At 41.9% G+C, this 19,819-nt stretch overlaps 1 protein-coding gene across 2 annotated transcripts in view; it reads left to right on the forward strand.

The window, feature by feature from the left end:
* The window catches only part of ATP2B2 (ATPase plasma membrane Ca2+ transporting 2), a 197,845-nt gene that overhangs the window by 97,782 nt on the left and 80,244 nt on the right, over positions 1-19,819 (forward strand). For both annotated transcript variants that reach the window (XM_033140769.1, XM_033140771.1), the window contains 3 exons: positions 6,525-6,782; positions 7,532-7,657; positions 18,173-18,295. In XM_033140769.1, coding sequence (XP_032996660.1) covers positions 6,525-6,782; positions 7,532-7,657; positions 18,173-18,295 — 507 coding nt within the window. The remainder of the gene's footprint in view (positions 1-6,524; positions 6,783-7,531; positions 7,658-18,172; positions 18,296-19,819) is intronic.

Genomic DNA, 19,819 nt, shown 5'->3' on the forward strand with positions numbered 1-19,819 from the left:
GGTTTTTTGGGGGGAGCAGGTTATTGGGTTGCTGTTTTTATTTTGATTATATATTTTGTGGTTTTATATTTTGATTTTATTCTGTGAACAGCCCTGAGGCCTCTGGATATAGGGTGGTATATAAATAAAGGGTGGTATATATAAAGAACCATAAAATATATAATATATAATATACATAATATATAATATAATATAATATAATATAATATAATATAATAATATAATATAATATACATAAAACCATGATATGATATGATATGATATGATATGATATGATATGATATGATATATACATAAAACCATAATATATAAAGGACCATAAAGAAGGCTGATTGCCAAAGAATTGATGCTTTTGAATTATGGTGCTGGAGGAGACTCATGAGAGTCCCATGGACTGCAAGAAGATCAAACCTATCCATTCTTAAGGCCTGAGTGCTCACTGGAAGGACAGATCCTGAAGCTGAGGCTCCAATACTTCAATAATACAATAATAATAATAATAATTTATTTATACCCGCCCATCTGGCTGGGCCTCCCCAGCCACTCTGGGCAGCTTCCAACACAATATTAAAATACAATAATTCATCAGACATTAAAAGCTTCCCTAAACAGGGCTGCCTTAAGATGTCTTCTAAAAGCCTGGTAGTTGTTGTTCTCTTTGACTCCCTGGAAAAGACCCTGATGTTGGGAAAGATGGAGGACACAAGGAGAAGGGGACGACAGAGGACGAGATGGTTGGACAGTGTTCTCGAAGCTACCAACATGAGTCTGACTAAACTGCAGGAGGCAGTGGAAGACAGGAGTGCCTGGCGTGCTCTGGTCCATGGGGTCATGAAGAGTCGGACACAGAACAAAACGACTAAACAACAACAATTAATAATAATAATAATAATAATAATAGCAGATCATTAATTGAAGTGATCACTAACCTTAAGCTAAGGATCAGATTTTTAAAGCCAAATAAATGTGGGTGGGGGGGCATACCAGTGTTTCTTTTCCATCTCTTACCAAGCCCCTTTCCTTCCAAGGTGATAATCAACTTTGGTCCCAGTAATATTAATATCAACCTTTTAGGTTTTGCAGACAGTCAGGATATTTTGCAGTGTGTTTCAACAGTGTTTCAAATATATTTTAGTTGTGATTTAACTTTTCTTACTCCTACCCCGCCAGCTGTACATTGTCTATGCCTCCCTTACACATCTCAAATCTACCCTTTCCCAGTCTTACAACACTTAACTTCATTTCTGTTCTTGAGATGAGGATGCATTGGTTATCATCTTTAGTTTTGTCACTTTTATTCCTTTGCAATGTTTATGTTGGCAATAAATCTCCTTAGAAAACTTACTCTTTCTCATTTGCATATCTGTTTTGTAGATAAACCAAAAGAGAGGGTTTATTGCAAGTCCGTCTTTAGACTATGTTACAGCATACATATACATTGCTCGCTAGGAATGTTTTCATTGAATCTCCTTTTTATAGGGAATCAAGCAATACATATAGTGGATCACATCTAGATATGTTTATGACAGCCCATTTTCTTGGTCTGTAGGGATATACCAGTGGACAGATGGTCAGAGTGATGAGAATTTACAGGATGATCCTCTGTAAAAAAAATAAAATGGTAATAAAAGTGGTTGGAATAACTTCTGCCTGCAATAGCTGATTGGCCCAGTTAAAGCTGATGATGTCGGCCATCTGTTAAAAGAACCATGCATTCATTCCAAGTGTAATACGTAGCTCTCTCTCTCTCTCTCTCTCCCTCCCTCTCCCTCTCTCCCCTTCTTTCTCCCCCTCCCCCCACTCTCTCTCACACAGAGCACTTTTTAGCATGCAGAATTCAAACTCAGAAAGCAGTCCACATGCACACATGCATATCTCTGTGCATTATCCTCCCTAGATTACATGCCCACAATTGCTTAATTTCCTGTTCTATATGCAATCCTATCCAATTACTTGAGTCATAGTATTGAGGCAGCAATTCATAGGATCAGGAACCAGATTTGGAGTGCTGGTGCATTGTGCAATTCACACTTGTGTTGGGTCCAGCCTGCTGCTAGTGTCCTGTGCTGGCAGCTGACACTTAATCGTTACTGGGCATGGTACAGATTTGTCACAGGTGTGTGCTGCTTGTGCATTGAATTGTATGAATCATAGAATCATAGAGTTGGAAGAGACCACAAGGGCCATCCAGTCCAACCCCCTGCCAAGCAGGAAACACCATCAAAGCATTCCTGACAGATGGCTGTCAAGCCTCTGCTTAAAGACCTCCAAAGAAGGAGATTCCACCACACTCCTTGGTAGCAAATTCCACTGCCGAAGAGCTCTCACTGTCAGGAAGTTCTTCCTAATGTTTAGGTGGAATCTTCTTTCTTGTAGTTTGAATCCATTGCCCCGTGTCCGCTTCTCTGGAGCAGCAGAAAACAACCTTTCACCCTCCTCTATATGACATCCTTTTATATATTTGAACATGGCTATCATATCACCCCTTAACCTTCTCTTCTCCAGGCTAAACATACCCAGCTCCCTAAGCCGTTCCTCATAAAGCAGAAGTACTGTTTGGCTTGGCAGAACTGGATCATTCTGTGCCGAGTTACAGCAACTGGTGTTTTCTAAGAAGATACAATTGGTGGAAAGCAGATGCATTATGCAATATGAAATTGTGTATAGCTTGGCCAATGCAATCTATTTTGGAACTGCGCATTGTCTGTAAGGATCATCCATCATGTTGTGCCTTGGGGAAGGTGGATCCTTATATTACTCCACTTCTTTCATTATAGTGATGATACTTTTCAAGTGGGGAAAATGTTGCACACAACTATCTCTGGAGGTGACCCATTAAGTTTCAATTTCTATTTTTAAAAGCTACCCCTAAATTTATATTGTTCTTTCATTTCCTTGCTGTCATCTCCTTCCCCTAAGGCAACACTCTTCAGTGAACTATTAATGTTGTAGGGATTGTGGAGGTAATGACTAGCACATCCAGGGAAGAGCATGTATCTAGACATCTTTCTTCCCAAACTGACCTGCGTTCATTGAAAAGTTCATTACTTTCTGCTTTGTTTGTATGTATGTGTAACTGTTGCTGCTCATATAGGTTTGTGGAAAGCACAACAACCTGCTGCTATATGTGGTGCTATCCAGCTACAGCCCAGGAAATTTTATCAGGAAACAGTTAAAAACTAGTGCTAAATACATATTTAAGTTTATTAATCCTGCCCAGTCAAAAGTTTTAGTGCAGTTAAAAATATTTTAAAGCAATTAATGTTCAATTCCATCCCCATCCAGGGACAACATGTATGTACTCAGTCAATTCAGCAGTCCTGCCAGAGAGCATTTTGTTTGTGTTTTGCACAGGAATACAATGCCAGTTAGTGGGAAATGGCTTAGGTTTGGAAGGCTAAGTTTCAGTCTTTTAATTCTATCCCCAATTTTAATTTATCAACATCTTGTCAGTTCCCCCATGGATATGATTGCAAGTTCAATGGGGCTTACTTCCTGGTAAGTGGGTATAAGATAGCCCCTGGATTAATACACTGTGCTTAAGGACAGGGAGCCTCCCCAAGGTGAGAAAGGCACCTGAAAACAAGGGCAGAACTGGCCCACAAACTGCCTGGGATGAGTCCTGCTGCAGCCAAACTATTCCCCCAGCACAGGGTTTCACCATCATCAGGAGGCTCGTGCATAAGTGGACTGCTGTAGGGCAATTGTGGCATGCAAAGCAGATAAAAGTACAGATAGCAGCCAGCCTGCCCTCCCTATTAGCTTACCAATTTGAGTTGATCTGCCTCTAGATAATTAAATAGAAATTGTGGCCCATTATGCACCAACCACTGCAAGACTCTTCCTGCCTGCTGAAGCCTGAATGCAATACTCACTGTGCTGCAACAAATGACAATGCTGTTCTCTGCTTATGAGGAAATTTGGATCTCACATGTCACTGCACAATTAGGGACAGTATCCAGTGTGGTGTATCCAGAGCTTATTTGATGTAACTGCTAGTACAGAATGAGTCCAGTAAGAAGAGATTTTATGTGGAGGCTGTATGCACAAGATGTGATACTTTGAAAATCAATAGTTTTAATGGCCTTGCTTTTATTAGGGCTGAGTGGATGCAGGTTGAATATTCGTTCAGTTCTGTCCCTGTGCTGAAGCAGCCCATATGCAAAAGTGACCACATATTTGCTCCTCCTACTCTCTGTGTAACTCCCTTTGGTGCTAAAACAAAATAAAATAAATAAAAATAAATATTCCAGTAGCACCTTAGAGACCAACTAAGTTTGTTCTTGGTATGAGCTTTCGTGTGCATGCACACTTCTTCAGATCCCTTTGGTGCCATTGCTGCTGATGGGGCATAGCAGCGGCTACAGAAACTGGGTTGAGCTTCAGCATGTTTGCAGTTCAGTTGCTGCACCATGTTGGTGTACAGTGCACGTCGACTTCCTTGTGCATTCTAGATGTGCTGTGGAATCTTTTGTTGAGATAGAATAATAGATAGAGTGACACTTCCTGCCTTCAGAGTATTTCTGATTTTCTGTCGCAGCAAGATTTTTCATTCTTTTTTAGGTTTGTCAAGCACTAGTGGTCTACTTATTTCTTTTGTCACTTTTTTTTCAGTGATACCTGATACATCACCTAGTGGTAAAGTGTGTGTGAGAAAGAGCTCTGCTAGTGGTTATTCTTAGGCATGTAAGCGCAGGTCAGGTTAAAAGCCAAGCCAGCGAAGGGAAGTGTAAGATCAGCTTCCTTTTCTTAAAGGATTTCCCGTTTTGAAGCAATTGTCCAGTTTATTTGAATATCATCTTATGGGGGTAGATGATCAGTTTGGAATGTGCTTTTGTTCTGCATGCTGCAAGGCGAAGTCAAGTAATTCTTAATAGGTGTGTGTGTGTACACACACACAGTGGAATAGCCGTAGCTGATCCTGTAATGTGAAAGCAATTCTTACAGATGCAATGTGAAATTAATCCTTGCATTAACTCCCCTGAAATTATAGCATAATATGAACCATTGAACAATTTGATTCATTCATGCTAACATTGCTTTATAGCATATTTAGGATTTGCTAAAATATCAGTGTTGGAACACTTGCAGATAATATCATGCAAATTCATCGTGACAGCCCTCATAGCTAAGCCGCAAAGGAAAGTACATATATGATGACAGCAGTGTTTATCGTCACCTCCGAAGAGCGGCAGCATAGCATGATAACCAACTCATTAGGATCAGCTGCTGGTCATAGAACAATGAGCTGGCAAAGTATGGCACGGAGGTTAGCATGCTGGTGTATAAGCCTAGGTTCAAAACATGTGGCATGACTTCAGTCCTACATGGAGGTGTAAATTCTATTCAGCAATTCAGTGGTGCTTACTTCTGACTGCATAAGTTTAAGTTGTGAAACACACTGCTTTGACAAAAGAACTTCATCAGCTGAAATGCAACCTTTAACATTTAATGAGAATACAAAGTAATACTGCAAAGGTGTGCTACTATTTAAACTGCTAACTTTAACAGGAATTCCAGGAAAGGAAAGAGGCACCCGAGAACTGCTTGATTATTATCCTCATTCTCTCACATCTTCTGTACTAATCTGCTAATTTTAAATTTTATTCATTTGCCAGACCAAGGAAGGTTGCTCAGTTATCTTGACACTACAGCAGATGGCATTACCATTCCTACTCTGAAAAAAAGAGTCTTGCGCATCTCCTGTTCCCGCTCCACTGCACCCATGACTTGCATGAAGTTATATATAACCCTATGAACGTACCCTTTAAGTTACAACCATCTTTAGGGGATTCAAATTTCATTGTTAATATTTGACAGGAAATACCAATATCTTCACTGCAAGTTGAAAATAGCTCACAGTCCAGTCACAAGAAGGTTGTATGTTGGAGAGTTCACCACTTTCCAAAATACGTAGTACATTCCACTGTCGAAGAGTTCTAACTATTTGAAAGTCTCTTAATGTTTAGTTGGAATCTCCTTTCTTATAATTTGGATCTATTAATTCAGGTTCTACATGAAATAGGTGTGATTCACAAGCTATTCGTCCTTATTTAATGCAAACTTTCATTGCCAAAATCAACATTCTCATCTGAGAAAAAATAATTATTTTTTAAGTTTTGGGGGAAATTATCTTGGGTTTTGGTTTTACCTATTGTGTCCTCTTGCAAAAAATTTTTTTTTGTAGAAAATAAGCAACAAGTGGACTACTGAATCTTCCATACGTAAATACCATGTATTTGTTTATGCAGTTGTATGTCAACGGCTTTTGCTTGTGCGGTAGTACACAAACTAATTTCACCAATATGTGTGTTCTGATCTTTGTGTGTGAGAACTTACAAAAGAAACATGGATTAAATGTGACACACACACACACACACACACACACACATTAAAACAAATTAAAAATGTAATTAAGAAACCATTTCCTCCTCCTCCTCCTCCTCCTCCTCCTCCTCCTCCTCCTCCTTTTCTTTTCTTTCTTTTTTGAAGTGACCTGTTTTTGCTATGTTTTGTCTCTCAAGCCTGTGCTACTGCATCAGGAGGAGCTGAAGATGAAGGAGAGGCAGAAGCTGGTTGGATCGAAGGTGCTGCCATTCTGCTGTCTGTTGTTTGTGTGGTACTTGTCACTGCCTTTAATGACTGGAGCAAAGAGAAGCAATTCCGTGGGCTTCAAAGTCGTATTGAGCAAGAACAGAAGTTTACTGTGGTCCGGGGTGGACAAGTTATTCAAATTCCAGTAGCAGAGATAGTAGTTGGCGACGTTGCACAGATAAAATATGGTAAGTTTCCTTGCATATGTGACTGGATACGTGCAAACATATGACTGGGTTCCCAGTGTTCCTTTATGTCTTGCTGAATAATAAAGGATCTGGCAGTACAAATCAGCCCCAACCTTGTGCCAGGCTGAGAGGGGTTGAATTGGACAAAGGTGTCCCACTTCCTAGTTCTGCTGGCCTCCTACTGCCTCCCAACATGATCTTCTACCATTGCAGGTCTACAGATGCAGCAGTGTTCCTGCTGCATCATGCAGCCAGTGAGCAGTGAGGTTGTGGATCCTGCTTTGAGACCCAAAGCCCTTCTCGTCCAGCATCCTGCCTTCACAGTGATGAACCAGATACCTATGGAAAGCACAATAGCACTTTCCCTGCTTGTGCTCTCCACAACTGGTGTTCAGAGGCATTCACAGCTTTCATGGCTAGTAGCCAATGATAGTCTTGTCCTTCACGAATTTTGTCTCACTCCCTTTTAAACTGTACAAGTTGTTGACCATTGCTCCATCTTGTGGTAGCGGATTCTGTAGTGAAATTGTGCGCTGCCTGAAGAAGCAAACTGGAAGCTCATCAATATAGTGATGTCTAAGGAAGGTCAGGAGAGGCTGCCCTTGTAGAGAGAAAAATGTAGTGTGTGAAAAGGATTAAATGTGCCACACTTGAGGATTAGTATTTTGATTACGGAAATGTTTTTGAAGGTTCACACAGTAACCTTACTAAATCCACTTTATTTTTCCTTAACTTGATTTTACTGATAGGTGACCTTCTACCTGCTGATGGGGTGTATATTCAAGGAAATGACCTTAAGATTGATGAAAGCTCTTTAACTGGAGAATCAGATCAAGTCCGCAAATCTGTTGACAAAGATCCAATGCTGCTTTCAGGTGAGTTTTTCACTTTCAGTGAGCTGTTGCTGATTGAGAATCTGGAATATTGCTTTTGTGGCGGTGTTGTTTTAAATTCTCCATTAATTTTTCCTCACTTGGAAATACAGGATTTTAACCTTTCCCAGTAATCTACAAGCTATTTGTTTGTTTGTTTGTTTGTTTGTTGCCGAACTAAGTAGGAACCAGAACCTACATTGAGCATTTCTGTTTTACTAAACTACAGTGAAATGATGTGGCATGACCATGACTTAAACTCAGATAATCAGTATGATATAGTGGTTAGAGTACTGGATTAGGACTGGGGAGACGCAGGTTCAAATTCCCATTCTCTTATTAAGTTCACCTGATGACATTGAACCGGTGACTTTTTCTTTCTCAGCCTAACGTACTTCACAAGGTTGTTGAGGATAAAAGAAAGAACAGTATTCACCTTGGAATAAAGGCACGCTTTTCTAGCTGTTCATTTTCTTCTAGTAGTATAACTGTATGTGGTCCCCCGAGTCCCACCCCCCACAATGATTGATTGTTTTGGGGTGTTGTTTAAACCCTCTACGTGCCCATTGCCCTTCTGAGGCTCCTTTAGGTTTTAGTTCCCATATTCAGTAACAGGGGTGGTGAACCTTTTTGGCTCCAGGATGTGCCTCGTGGGCAAAATTTGACAGGTGGGCAAGGCCACCTTCCTGTCAAAACCCCTTATGCTCAGGTAATAAATGGAGGGGAGAAGCCTCTCGGAGGGTTTTGCAAGCCTCCTCCCACTTCTCCTTTAAACTCTCAATCTTGTGGGCTGAAAAAGGAACTGAAGGAGGCTTGCAAAAGCCTTTGCAACTTCCCCGTATCCTTTTTAAGTGCTTTGATCTTAAAGGGGACACCAGGAAATTTGCAAAAGTCTTTGACAGCTCTGCCCACCTATAAGATTTCAGGGACTTAAAAGGGAAGTGGAAGGAGCCTTGAAAACCCCTTTGTGAGGCTCTCTCATTCTCTTTTAAGAAGGGAGGCCATTTCTTGTAAGCAAGTGGGCAGCAGCAGTGGCGGCTGGGTGGTGATGGTGGTGAAGTCTGCCAACTCTGCACCTCCTGCTGCCCACTTAAAGGAAAAGGCAAAGGGCTTTAATTTTCACTCACCATCTGATGAGCAGAGATTAAATCCTGCTGCCTAGGCTGCACAGTCCTGTTCTCTGTTGGGAACAGTGCTGCACAGCCAGTGCAGGATTAAACCCTGCCCTCCCGCCCATCAGCTGATGACACTAGCAGGTGAGCATGGGTTAGGGGAAACAGCCTGCCTGTGAGCTGGAGGATCCTCACCCTTGTTCTATAGGCATGCATTTCAGATCTCCCAGTCATGTTGAGGCCAGCATGGTTTGCCCTGCTATCCTCTGCCCAGGAATAATATAGGTTGTGACCTCCCCATGTGATTAATTCCGTCCCTCAACTAATAGGAGCAGGTCACATCATGGCTCAGAGTCATTCAGGGGCCCATTTTGATCACATGTCAATGATGAGCTTTCCCCCACCTACAAACAGAACCTACCATATGTGATTCCCCCTTCCTCAACTAACAGGAACAGATTTCAAAACGGGCTCAACATTTTTCTTTTTCTTTTTTCTTTTTGGTAGAAGGGGTACATGTTTGGTACAATATTCATGTTTGCTTATGTCTACCCCCATGTCACAGTTAAGAAGTTAAGAATGTAGGAGATTACATATTGCTATTTAACACAAAGCTTAATTGGACAGCAGTTTGTCAGTGGAATTATCTTGAAGCCATAAATGGAATTAGGTATGGTTATTGGGCTCAGGATTAAGGACAGGGCAATCCAGGGCCAGTCCACCCATGAGGCAAAGTGAGGCGACTGCCTCAGGTGGCGAGATCCACAGGAGCAGCAGATCTGTGACAGCTGAGACATGCTCCTTGGAAGCCATATCTGCCACCTACTTGGCAGCCCCCCCCCCAACAAATGCTGCCTCTACGGTAGCTTCTCAATGAATAGGAGGTGCTGCTGCTTTCTTCCTACCCCTATGACAGGGGCTGCACTCTGGGGGGGGGGGTCTCCTGGGGTCTACACCTGCTGGCATGCTTCAGAAGGAGCCCTTTCTCTCCCTGCTCTCCCCACAACAGTCATTGATCCCCAGTTCAACTGTCTTGTAAGATTGATTTGATTTTCTACCCTTGTACCTGTTGTAGATCCACCCACCCCTTTTACCCTGGTGTAAGGGAGCATCATTTTGTGGTTTGGCTCAGGTGGCAAAATGTATTGGGCTGGTCTACCGTAAAACAATAGGACACCCTACAGTAACAATATGCATTATTGCCCCTTAGAAATGGGGGCATGATGACTCTGAGATACATAATTACAGTTGAAGGTATATGCAATTCTTACCATTTCACATGCCGAGTTCTTAACTGGATGCAGACTTCATGAAACATGCATAATACTGTTCCGAAGGTGTGCCCCTCCTACGAAAAAAAATTAAATGTAAGCCTCAGAAATGTGTTCCTGTTGGGGCAAACCCTAAAGAACGATGGTTCTGATGGAAAGGGTGAAGGACAACTTTTTATTTTGATGAATGGTGTGCCTGCTTTTTTCCTAATATTGCTTGACCCTTGTACTATGGAGCTACTGCCAGTAATCTGCTGCTCTTGGCTACAAGGTGTGTGAGTGCTTTGTCCATTTGCAAACCTGGCCACAAACAGGAAGATGTGACAGTGGGATGGGGGGGGGGAGGTTAGCTGCATGAACCTTGACTCATATAATTTCTGACAAGTGCACCTGGGTTCTGCTGCCCACACTGGTGTGCAATAGCAAGGAGAGAGTCGGCTTGCCTGGGCTAGTTTATTTTCCTTCAGCACATCAACTTCTGACTACACCCACATACCGGTAATGCTTTAAAAAATGGGAAGCTGGAATGAGTTTAGGTGACATGAGGGAGATGGCCTTTTGTCAATCCACTCTCAGGTTGGCCTCTTCTGTGGTGCACTGACATCTCTGGTGCAACGACATGCTTTGTAAATAGTAGTGCCTGCTTGTTTAAAACAAGATGAAGAGAAAATCCTAAGTATGGAGTACTTTAAAATGGTGAGCACTGGCTCAGCATGCCATACAGAATGCCAATGCTCAAAGCAAACACTGTGAGATTTTTCAGGGTAAGTAGGATAGCAAAGATTTATAGGGCCTAACAGTATTGCTTAATTATTTTGCACCTTTATCTTTGCACATGGCATTTGACTTAGTGCATTGCATCCCAGCACAGAGGTCAATCCAGAAACAGAAAATAGGAAAACCTGAACAAACTAGCTGCCATTCAGTTTCACCTCCCAGTCTGAATATTTATTTTCTGTTTTTCATACTTAAATTCCCAATGCCCACTGAATATGCACGCCCAGCACATTCCTTGTTGTAGAATGTACCCATATGAAAGTTTCAGTTTGTTTTAGAAGTACCCTGGCCATTTTGTTACACTGGGCAGGCAGCAATTATGGCCCAAGCATCCTTTCGATATATTTGGGTCCTATGGTAGCCACTTACACATAGGCCAAAAAAAAAAAGAGGAAATGCAATACCGGAAAAGAAAACAAACTTCACAGCCGCTCCTCTACATTCTTATGGTGACTGGGGGCGGCCGCTGAGACCATATAACACTGGTCCTGAAAGACCTACATTGGCTCCCATTTGTTGGTGTTGACCTTTGAAGCCCTAAACGGGCTTGGCCCAGTATACCTGAAGGAGTGTCTCCACCCCCATCGTTCTGCCCGGACACTGAGGTCCACGGCCGATGGCCTTCTGGCGGTTCCCTCACTGTGAAAAGCAAAGCTACAGGGAACCAGGCAGAGGGTTTTCTCGGTAGTGGCGCCCGCCCTGGGGAATGCCCTTCCTTCAGATGTCAAAGAGATAAACAATGACATGACATTTAGAAGACATCTGAAGGCAGCTCTGTTTAGGGAAGTTTTTAATGTATGACATTTTAATGTATTTTTAATCTTTGTTGGAAGCTGCCCAGAGTGGCTGGGCAAACCCAGCCAGATGGGCAGGGTACAAATAAATTATTATTATTATTATTATTATTATTATTATTATTAGCCTTCAAACCAGGCCTGGACTGGACAGCTAAGTATTTTCCTATAAAGTAGGGCACATGGCTACCCTATGGCCTGTCAGGTTGACTATACTGCATTTAGTTGTTCTAAATAATTCTTTCCTGCACCTTTCCAATTCTGAATTTTGGAACGGAGTGCTCTCCTTGAATTACAACAGCATCGCTTTGGCTTCAAGTCTTACTATCACAGTTACTTCTTCCAATTTAGCATTGCTTGCTTGCCATCTGTGCCTTCACACTACTTGTGTTTGTGGTAATTCTGTTCTCATTAGAATTAATGTTTTGGCTGCTACATATTTTGGAGTGCCAAATAGGACAGAGTACTGCTAAATGTATTGGGATTTTCTGTTTCCAGCACATTGTTTTCAGCTTGATTTTTTTTCAGAGAGAAAGACAGTTAGTTCCCTTCTTTGTTCTTCTTCTGGATCTGCGAGTTCAAGTCACTGGTGCACACCCTCTCCCCCCCCCCCCTTGCTGGAAGTTAACCAAAAGCATAAGCTTCCAAACTCGTCTTCTGACTGCATTGGAGAAGAGGAAAGAATGGGAGTCACACCATACTTCACTGTGGTTTAGCGTGCAAATGTAGTCAGCTTATGCTTATAATATTGAAAGTTTTATATTACAGTACATATTGTGGTTGCTTTTGGTCTAACCACCCCCTTTTTAATATACGGTAATATCCAAATGCAATAATAATAATTGAAACTATATAAAACCAATAAAATCCAAGGGAGACCTTCCTTGAGCCTGCACCTATTACTGCTGTTTTACTGATCGGACAACATAAATTGGGAATTTACTGTTGTTTATTAAAGTTACCTCTTTTTCTTTCTTTTTATAATACCAGAAATATTGAGTAATGCTAGGTTTGGCATCTTGTTTTCTGGTTCTTGGGCTGTGTGCGCACCAGAGCTTTAATGTACATGTGAAGTGCACAGACCTGATTTTTTTGCATATGCACTTTTGTGCATGTTCTTCCACATGTGAGCGCTTTCAATTGAGATCTATCTCAAATGTTTTCCATCCATGCTAGTGGGTGGTACTTGATTGGATGCATTTGCACTGTTTGTTGTTATTCCCTCCCATCAATTAGTACGTTCCCACTCTCTTTAGTTCTGGGAACTTGAGGTGTCTTGTGGGCATGCACACGGGAATTTCCTTACCTGTGTATGTGACCACTTTAAAGAGAGAGAGAGAGAGAGAGAGATACAAGTTTTCTGATATACCCTACTTCCGCAAAACAGTGTATTAATACATTAAAAACACATGTGTGTTGCTCCTGGCCCCAGCAGCAGTGCACCCAACTAATGGAAGTAGGGACATGATGACAGATGGTACCCACACACATAAACAACAGCAGCAGCAGCAACAAAACCCAACTACCAACACTAAATGCACTTCAGTATGTCCACAATGGGGTGACAGGCAATTTTATGTTGGATTCTTTTTCTTTTCTTTTCTGCATTAGCCACACATTGGGAAAATTCGCATTAAACAGGGGGAAGTGTGAGTTACCACTTGGATGAGGACAGTGCTATGCAGATGACTTGAAAAGCATGCACACATGGTGCATTTAATCAATTTTAAACTGCCACTTGCAGCTGGGAAGAGTTGTGGTATGCCTGTGTGTGGGGAAGGGGGGGAGCATCAAGTAGAGATAAGGGTCATGTGCACCTCCTGTCTACTGCTTCTGCCTTGCAAATTGCTCCATTCCAGCATTCTTCTGCTTTGGCAACCAAATGCATAGTTCTGGTCTCAGAAATGGCAAACTGGTTACTATGTTTTAAGACAACTTAGGAGGTATACAGTGAATGCACACCAGAATATATAGTGTGAGTCTGAAAAACCTGAAATAAATAGATATTAGTTCGTTGAGAAGCAAAGAAACGCTGGTGGTCATTGTGCTTTATTAGTTTCTAAATAAATAAATAAATGCAGCTATATTAAGGAATCAGGTCAGTCACCGCCTGGAGAAAAACAACTCAAATTCACTCTTGGTTCTCTGGCAGTAAATGTTCCAGTACGGGTTTCTTGCTAAACAGAAAGAGCAAGCTTCCAACCTAAGAGGCCCTGTGCTCTTTTGATTTCACTGAACACACAGATGTTTGCTTGAATTTGTCCTCACTTTTGAATGTTTTTTTTTTTAAAGCTGCTTCATTGCATTGACAAGGTTACTTATTTCTTTCATTTGCATAACTGAACCACGATCTGCTTATATCTGCAGGTAGAACATCTGTGTTTGCATACTATCGTGGCAAGTTTTAGTTCCACTTTCTGCTTTGCAACTCGGGGCGAAACAGGAAGTGCCACCGTGTCTGCTGCTGCAGACACACCTGCTCCTGCCACTGCCATCTATACTGCCTGCCCTGCCACTGGCGCTGGCAGAGAACATTTTGGGTAAGGTCTCGGTGATTTCAGCAAGACCTTGGCCAAATTCACTGAGATCTCACCTGAAATCGTCACTGATGTGGGTGCCACTTTTCTGCCACTGGTGGATGCAGCACAGCAGGTGGAGCACCCACAGGGGTGCAGCCTCAGGGGCTTCCTCTCAGGGCCGTCTTAAGCCTATCTGGTGCCATGGTGCAAGGATCCCTCCAGCGCCCCCACACCTGGGTAAAGGTGGGCGTTCCGTGTGGATCCCTTCCACAGGGACCCCTCGGGCTCCTTCCCAGCTGCCCCGCGCCCTCTTCCAGTCCTGCGCAGCAGTAGGCTGGAGAAGCACTCTGGCGACCAATTGCGGCGCCGAGAGGAGGGGCGGCCGCCGGATATCGCGCCCCACCTGGGACCCCTTGGGCTCCTTCCCTGCCACCCCATGCCCTCCTCCATTCCTATGCCGCAGCAGGCTGGAGAAGCACTCAGAGGAGGGGCGGCCGCCGAGGATTGTGCCCTGCCCGGGACCCCTCAGGCTCCTTCCCGGCCACCCCACACCCTCTTCCAGTCCTGCGCAGCGGCAGGCTAGAGAAGCGCTCTGGCAACCAATTGGGGTGCCGAGAGGAGGGGCAGCCACCAGGGATCGTGCCTGCCTCCCGGACGGGGCACGCACACCAGCCGAAGAGGGATGGACAGAGGGAGGGAGGGCTGATTGCTGCGCACCCAGCTCGCCACCGCTGATCGCCTCCTTCTGCCTTCTCCCTGGCGGCAGGCATGCTGCCACCCCTACCGAGCTGCCGACGTGGCCCCTGGACCTCTTCCCTGGCGCCCTCCAGAACGTGGCACCGTGGTTCCCTGCGCCACTAGCCTCTTTGGCTAAGACACCCCTGCTTCCTCTCCTGGATGCAGAAGCCTCATCCTACCTAATGTCTGTGCCAGCCCTGCAGATTGTGGTTTTCCCTTCTCTTTTAGTCTCACTATAAGCTAAATTTAAGGAAAATGTCTCAGAGATGGCATTTTCTTTGTTTTGTTTAATTTAGTAGTTTTATATCCCAATAGGAACCTAATTTTAAACAAAAATAATCCAGCTAAACCAGAAGTAGGTGTGCAATTGTGTGAAACATAGTCGTCACACAAAACAGTTGGTCTTAGATGGTCCTGGGAGGGGACGTCCAGCTGAGACAGGAGCTGACGTTTGATGAAGTCTCTGCCTGTCTTCTTCTCTCTGCCAGTGTCAGTGGTGGTTTATCATATGCCCTACAAGAATTGCAAAAAGATTTGTGATGCACAGCAGCCTAGAGAAAGTGCTTGATCTGGGATCAGGACCCTTTACTGGAAAATCAGGGCTCACAGGCTGGAGAGAGAGAGAGAGAGAGAGAGAGAGAGAGAGAGAAATAGTTAATGCAAAAGGTGAAATAAAAAAACAACAACACAATAGCATGTGGAAATAAATTTTCTACTTACAAAAATAAGGATATACTTATTCAGTTATGGAAATGAAATAAATTAATGCAATGAAACCACCATGAATATACATAAAATGTGTGGATAAGTATTAGCTTCAAAGATATAATGGCTGCCCAGGTGTTTGAGAGAAGCTATCAGAAGAATCAGATTGCATTTCAGTTTTTTTTAAAGATTGGATGATAACAGAGGCACAAAAAGCCATCATGAAAAGTATCCGTGGCACCATATGTCTGAAAGCAAAGACAAAGAACCCCCTTTTTTCTTCACTGAGTTTTGTATGGTAATGAAATTTTAAAAGTGACACACAGTACTAGGAAAAGGGCCCAAAGGGTGATTTTTAGATAGGAGCAGCAATGATAAGGGGAAGCAATTAAATTATGCATAATTGACAGAAGTGAGAACTGAATTTATAGTGAGAAGTGCAAGATGACAATAGCAGACGGATGGGGAAAAGCTCATTCCCTAAAGAACCAAACATTTTTGGACACTGTGAAAGTTAAAGAGAACTGTAGACGAGTTAGAGAGAACTGAGTAACACACCTGAACCTATCAGGAAGAGTGGGCCATAGAACAAAAGCTAAGCTCCTGCATGTGCAACCAAAATCTGCATTTTAAAAAGTTTGATTTTCAAAAGTCTGCCCCGTCCTCCACTGCAGTAAAGAACACAGCTTATATTATGCATTCCTTTAAAGGTTTGTGAGAATAATATTCAGATTTTACATGTGGGACGTATATTGTGGAAACACACTGGGTATGGTTCAGTTGTAGAATCAAGTACAGTATGGTTTGAAGGAGCAGCTGGGAGCCTCAAGAACCACAAGCGTTGGTATTATACCCCTCTGGTTCAGACTAACACCCCATGTCTCAGTGCAGTGGAGTAGCTTTTAATGCACAGAAGTAAAAGAAATTGAATTTGCAGGCCCAATGCAATATTAATGAATTATATCCATTAAAAATGTACAACCCACTTTATGTGCCGTTTAAATTGCATGCTATATCTGAAATTACCTACGCATGCTTTAAGGCAGGAGATAATATCAGAAAACATCTCAATATCTTTTGAAAAACAGAGTCAGTACAAAAGCTTTGCCATTAGCTTAAATTAAACAAGGGGTAGAAAATTGCAATGAAAATGTGCACTACTCAGACAGGTCCAATGGATTTACTAAGAAATAAGTCTTACTCAGTTCAGAGGGATTTGCTTTTAGGTGGGAGTCTAGTGGATTATAGCCAGAATTGCACAATCTGATGGATATAGATGTGAGCTGATACTGATCCTTGGGACTAGGGAAAAAATTCTGAGTGAAAACAGAGGATCCCTTTTTGCAAAATGTTTTTTACTCCAACAAAATTATGAAAGCATGGGCTCATCCACACTTCTGCTTGCCCTGTGCCTAGCAAGCATGGGTTTAAGCGGTTTTCAGCTTGTCCCACACTTTCTAGGCACAGGTCCAAGCGGTGCCTTTGTCCTGCCACTTTCCCCCAGAAAACCCACTCTTCAGTGCTAAATTGGAACAAATGGCAATCTGCAGAAAACCCGATTGCTTTTTGTTCAGATTCAGCATTAAGATTGCGGTTCCCCAGGGGAATGGATAACCCCCAAGCACAGATTGTGTGACAGTCAGGGAAGGAAACAATTCCCAACATTGCCAAGGCATCTGTCTGGGTGATCCTCTTTGTCTCGCCCTGCTATGAGATATGATAAAACTGGTCTTGCAGTGAAGTCCACGAAGAGAGGCACCCTTCCCCCCCCACCTCATTGCCAAGGCTACCAGATAATGCTCCCTGTCTTCCTGGACTGCACTGTGAAGGCAATTCCATTATGTCTTCTAATACGCTCTGTCAAGTCAGTGAACATATCTGTGCTTGGGCAAGGCAATTTGGTAATGCTCTTTCCTGCACATTGCTGCAGGGACAAGAAAACTGCCCTCACAGTGCAGCATGGGTTGTCAGTTCCAGTCAGTTGCTTTGATTCCTTCTTCTCTCCTACGAAGACAATGCTTTAGTGTTAGATGAAATGTTCTGGTTTTGCTGATCTTATATTTTACATTTTCATTTACTCTTTTATCTTGGATTTACTTGGACTTGTATAATACTTGTCTAATAGCCCTGTAATCATTAACTTCATATTGCAAATGTGGGACTGGGGGTGAGAGGTTGTTACTTGGCTACTTCCTGGGTTCATTTTAGCCACTGCACCAGCTCTTAATATGAAATTTTAGGTCACACTCCATCACAGAATGGAGAATGTTTAAAGCTCATTGACTTCTCTGGTCTTAAACAAAATTGATTCTGGATTGGATTGTGACCTTAGATTGAAACCTGAGAATATCACAGGGACAGGAAGAAGTGTGCATGCACACGAAAGCTCATACCAAGAACAAACTTAGTTGGTCTCTAAGGTGCTACTGGAAGGAATTTTATTTATTTATTTTGTTTTGACTATGGCAGACCAACGCAGCTACCCACCTGTAACAGGGACAGGGTTGGTTGTTTTTTTTAAAAAAGTATCATAGTATATTGTGCAGCATTACCTCCCAAAGCAGAAAGTATTAATATCTATATTTTGATTTATTTTTTTTAGGTACACATGTCATGGAAGGTTCTGGAAGAATGGTTGTTACTGCTGTAGGAGTTAATTCTCAAACAGGGATCATCTTTACTCTGCTAGGCGCTGGTGAAGATGAGGAGAAGAAAGATAAGAAAGGTTCAAATTTGATCACATCAAATTTCCTTAATATGTTTTTTTATGTAAGACTGATACACAAACTAACTACACAGCATTTATTTCTGATTCAGTCCCATCATTTTGGGGGGCAGGACCTATGACAGTCACAACTTTCACATGCCAGATGTGTACCAAAATATTATTTTGAACACCATACATTTTGTATGTAAAATGTGAGAAGGGAAAACTAAAAAAAATATATATGTCAGACCCACCTATGTTCCACACAATCTCAATCTCAGTTTTGTGTTATATATCCCAAAGTCATAACAAACAGAAATTTAAACAAACTTAACTGAGTGCTGTCGTTAAAAAGAAGAAGAAATAAATTACTACTTTCATAATTTCTATCCTCACATTTGAGATCTAATTTAAATTGTTGTAGTCTTGGATTTTGTTTCAATTTAAAGTCAGAATTTTAAATTGTGCCATATTTTATCGTGCACAGTTCGTATTTTATTTGATGTTAGAATACAACTAACATTCATTCAGCTTTTGTTAATTTAGTAACTGGTACCATTCCAATTATCTGTACAGTGCCTTCTACTTTTGTAGTAGATGGGGACTTATCTTTCTAAACACAATCTAAATGTTGGATCTAAACAGTCTATTCTCTGGATAGAAGATGTTTCCACTTATAGAAGGGGAGCTTCCATGAGCAGAATTCTCTTCTCATGCATGGAAGCCCATTCCATTAACAGAACAGAGTATTTTGATCCAACCCATGCCTATAAGTAGGCTGAACTGAGATGGTCTCCTTTGAAGAATATTTCTTGGAAAGAAAGCCACTTATGTTTCATGGGAAGTTATGTGAAGATCACTCTTCAATTTCCAGATTCAGGCAGCCTTACTGAAAACGAAAGCTTAAAAGAAGTTCCTAAATTATATGTTTTGGAGAAAATAAATTTCTTTCTCCCATAAATCTTCACTGCAACTGATTGATTATTAATTATTTAATTCAATTCAATTCCTGCATTCCTTAAACAATTTCTTTCTTTCTTTTATCAAACCATGCATCATTGATATATGAATGATTAACAAGCAAATTTTTGATAAACTTGTACACACTTACCTTTTCACAAAAATAATGTGTGCCCAGAGTCCTTATACGTTTGCCAGACGGTCTTATATCTAGTTAAACTGCAGTCCATGTGGTTACGATCAAGGAAAGTTGACCACGTCTGTGACAGCCACCCATTGCACCATTGCAGGTCATGTTAGAGTCTTACATGAGTGCAAATAAAAATAAGGAAAATATATTGGATGTGTGCAATCTTCTTCATGAACACAGTTTTCTTACACTCCTCAATCAGAAAGGGCATTTTTTTTATCCCCAGAGGTATTATCAGGCCTGTGCAGAAGCTTTAGTATGACAAGCAATGACAATAAATCCTATTGATTTCAGTATGTCTGTATGGTAGGCGTACTTCTAGAGTTCATTTGTTTAGTATTAGACTAGATCAGTCTAAACTAGGACAAAGTGAAATACAATTGCCAAGAATG

This window comes from Lacerta agilis, chromosome 2 (genome assembly GCF_009819535.1).
Source record: "Lacerta agilis isolate rLacAgi1 chromosome 2, rLacAgi1.pri, whole genome shotgun sequence".
Lineage (NCBI taxonomy): Eukaryota > Metazoa > Chordata > Lepidosauria > Squamata > Lacertidae > Lacerta > Lacerta agilis.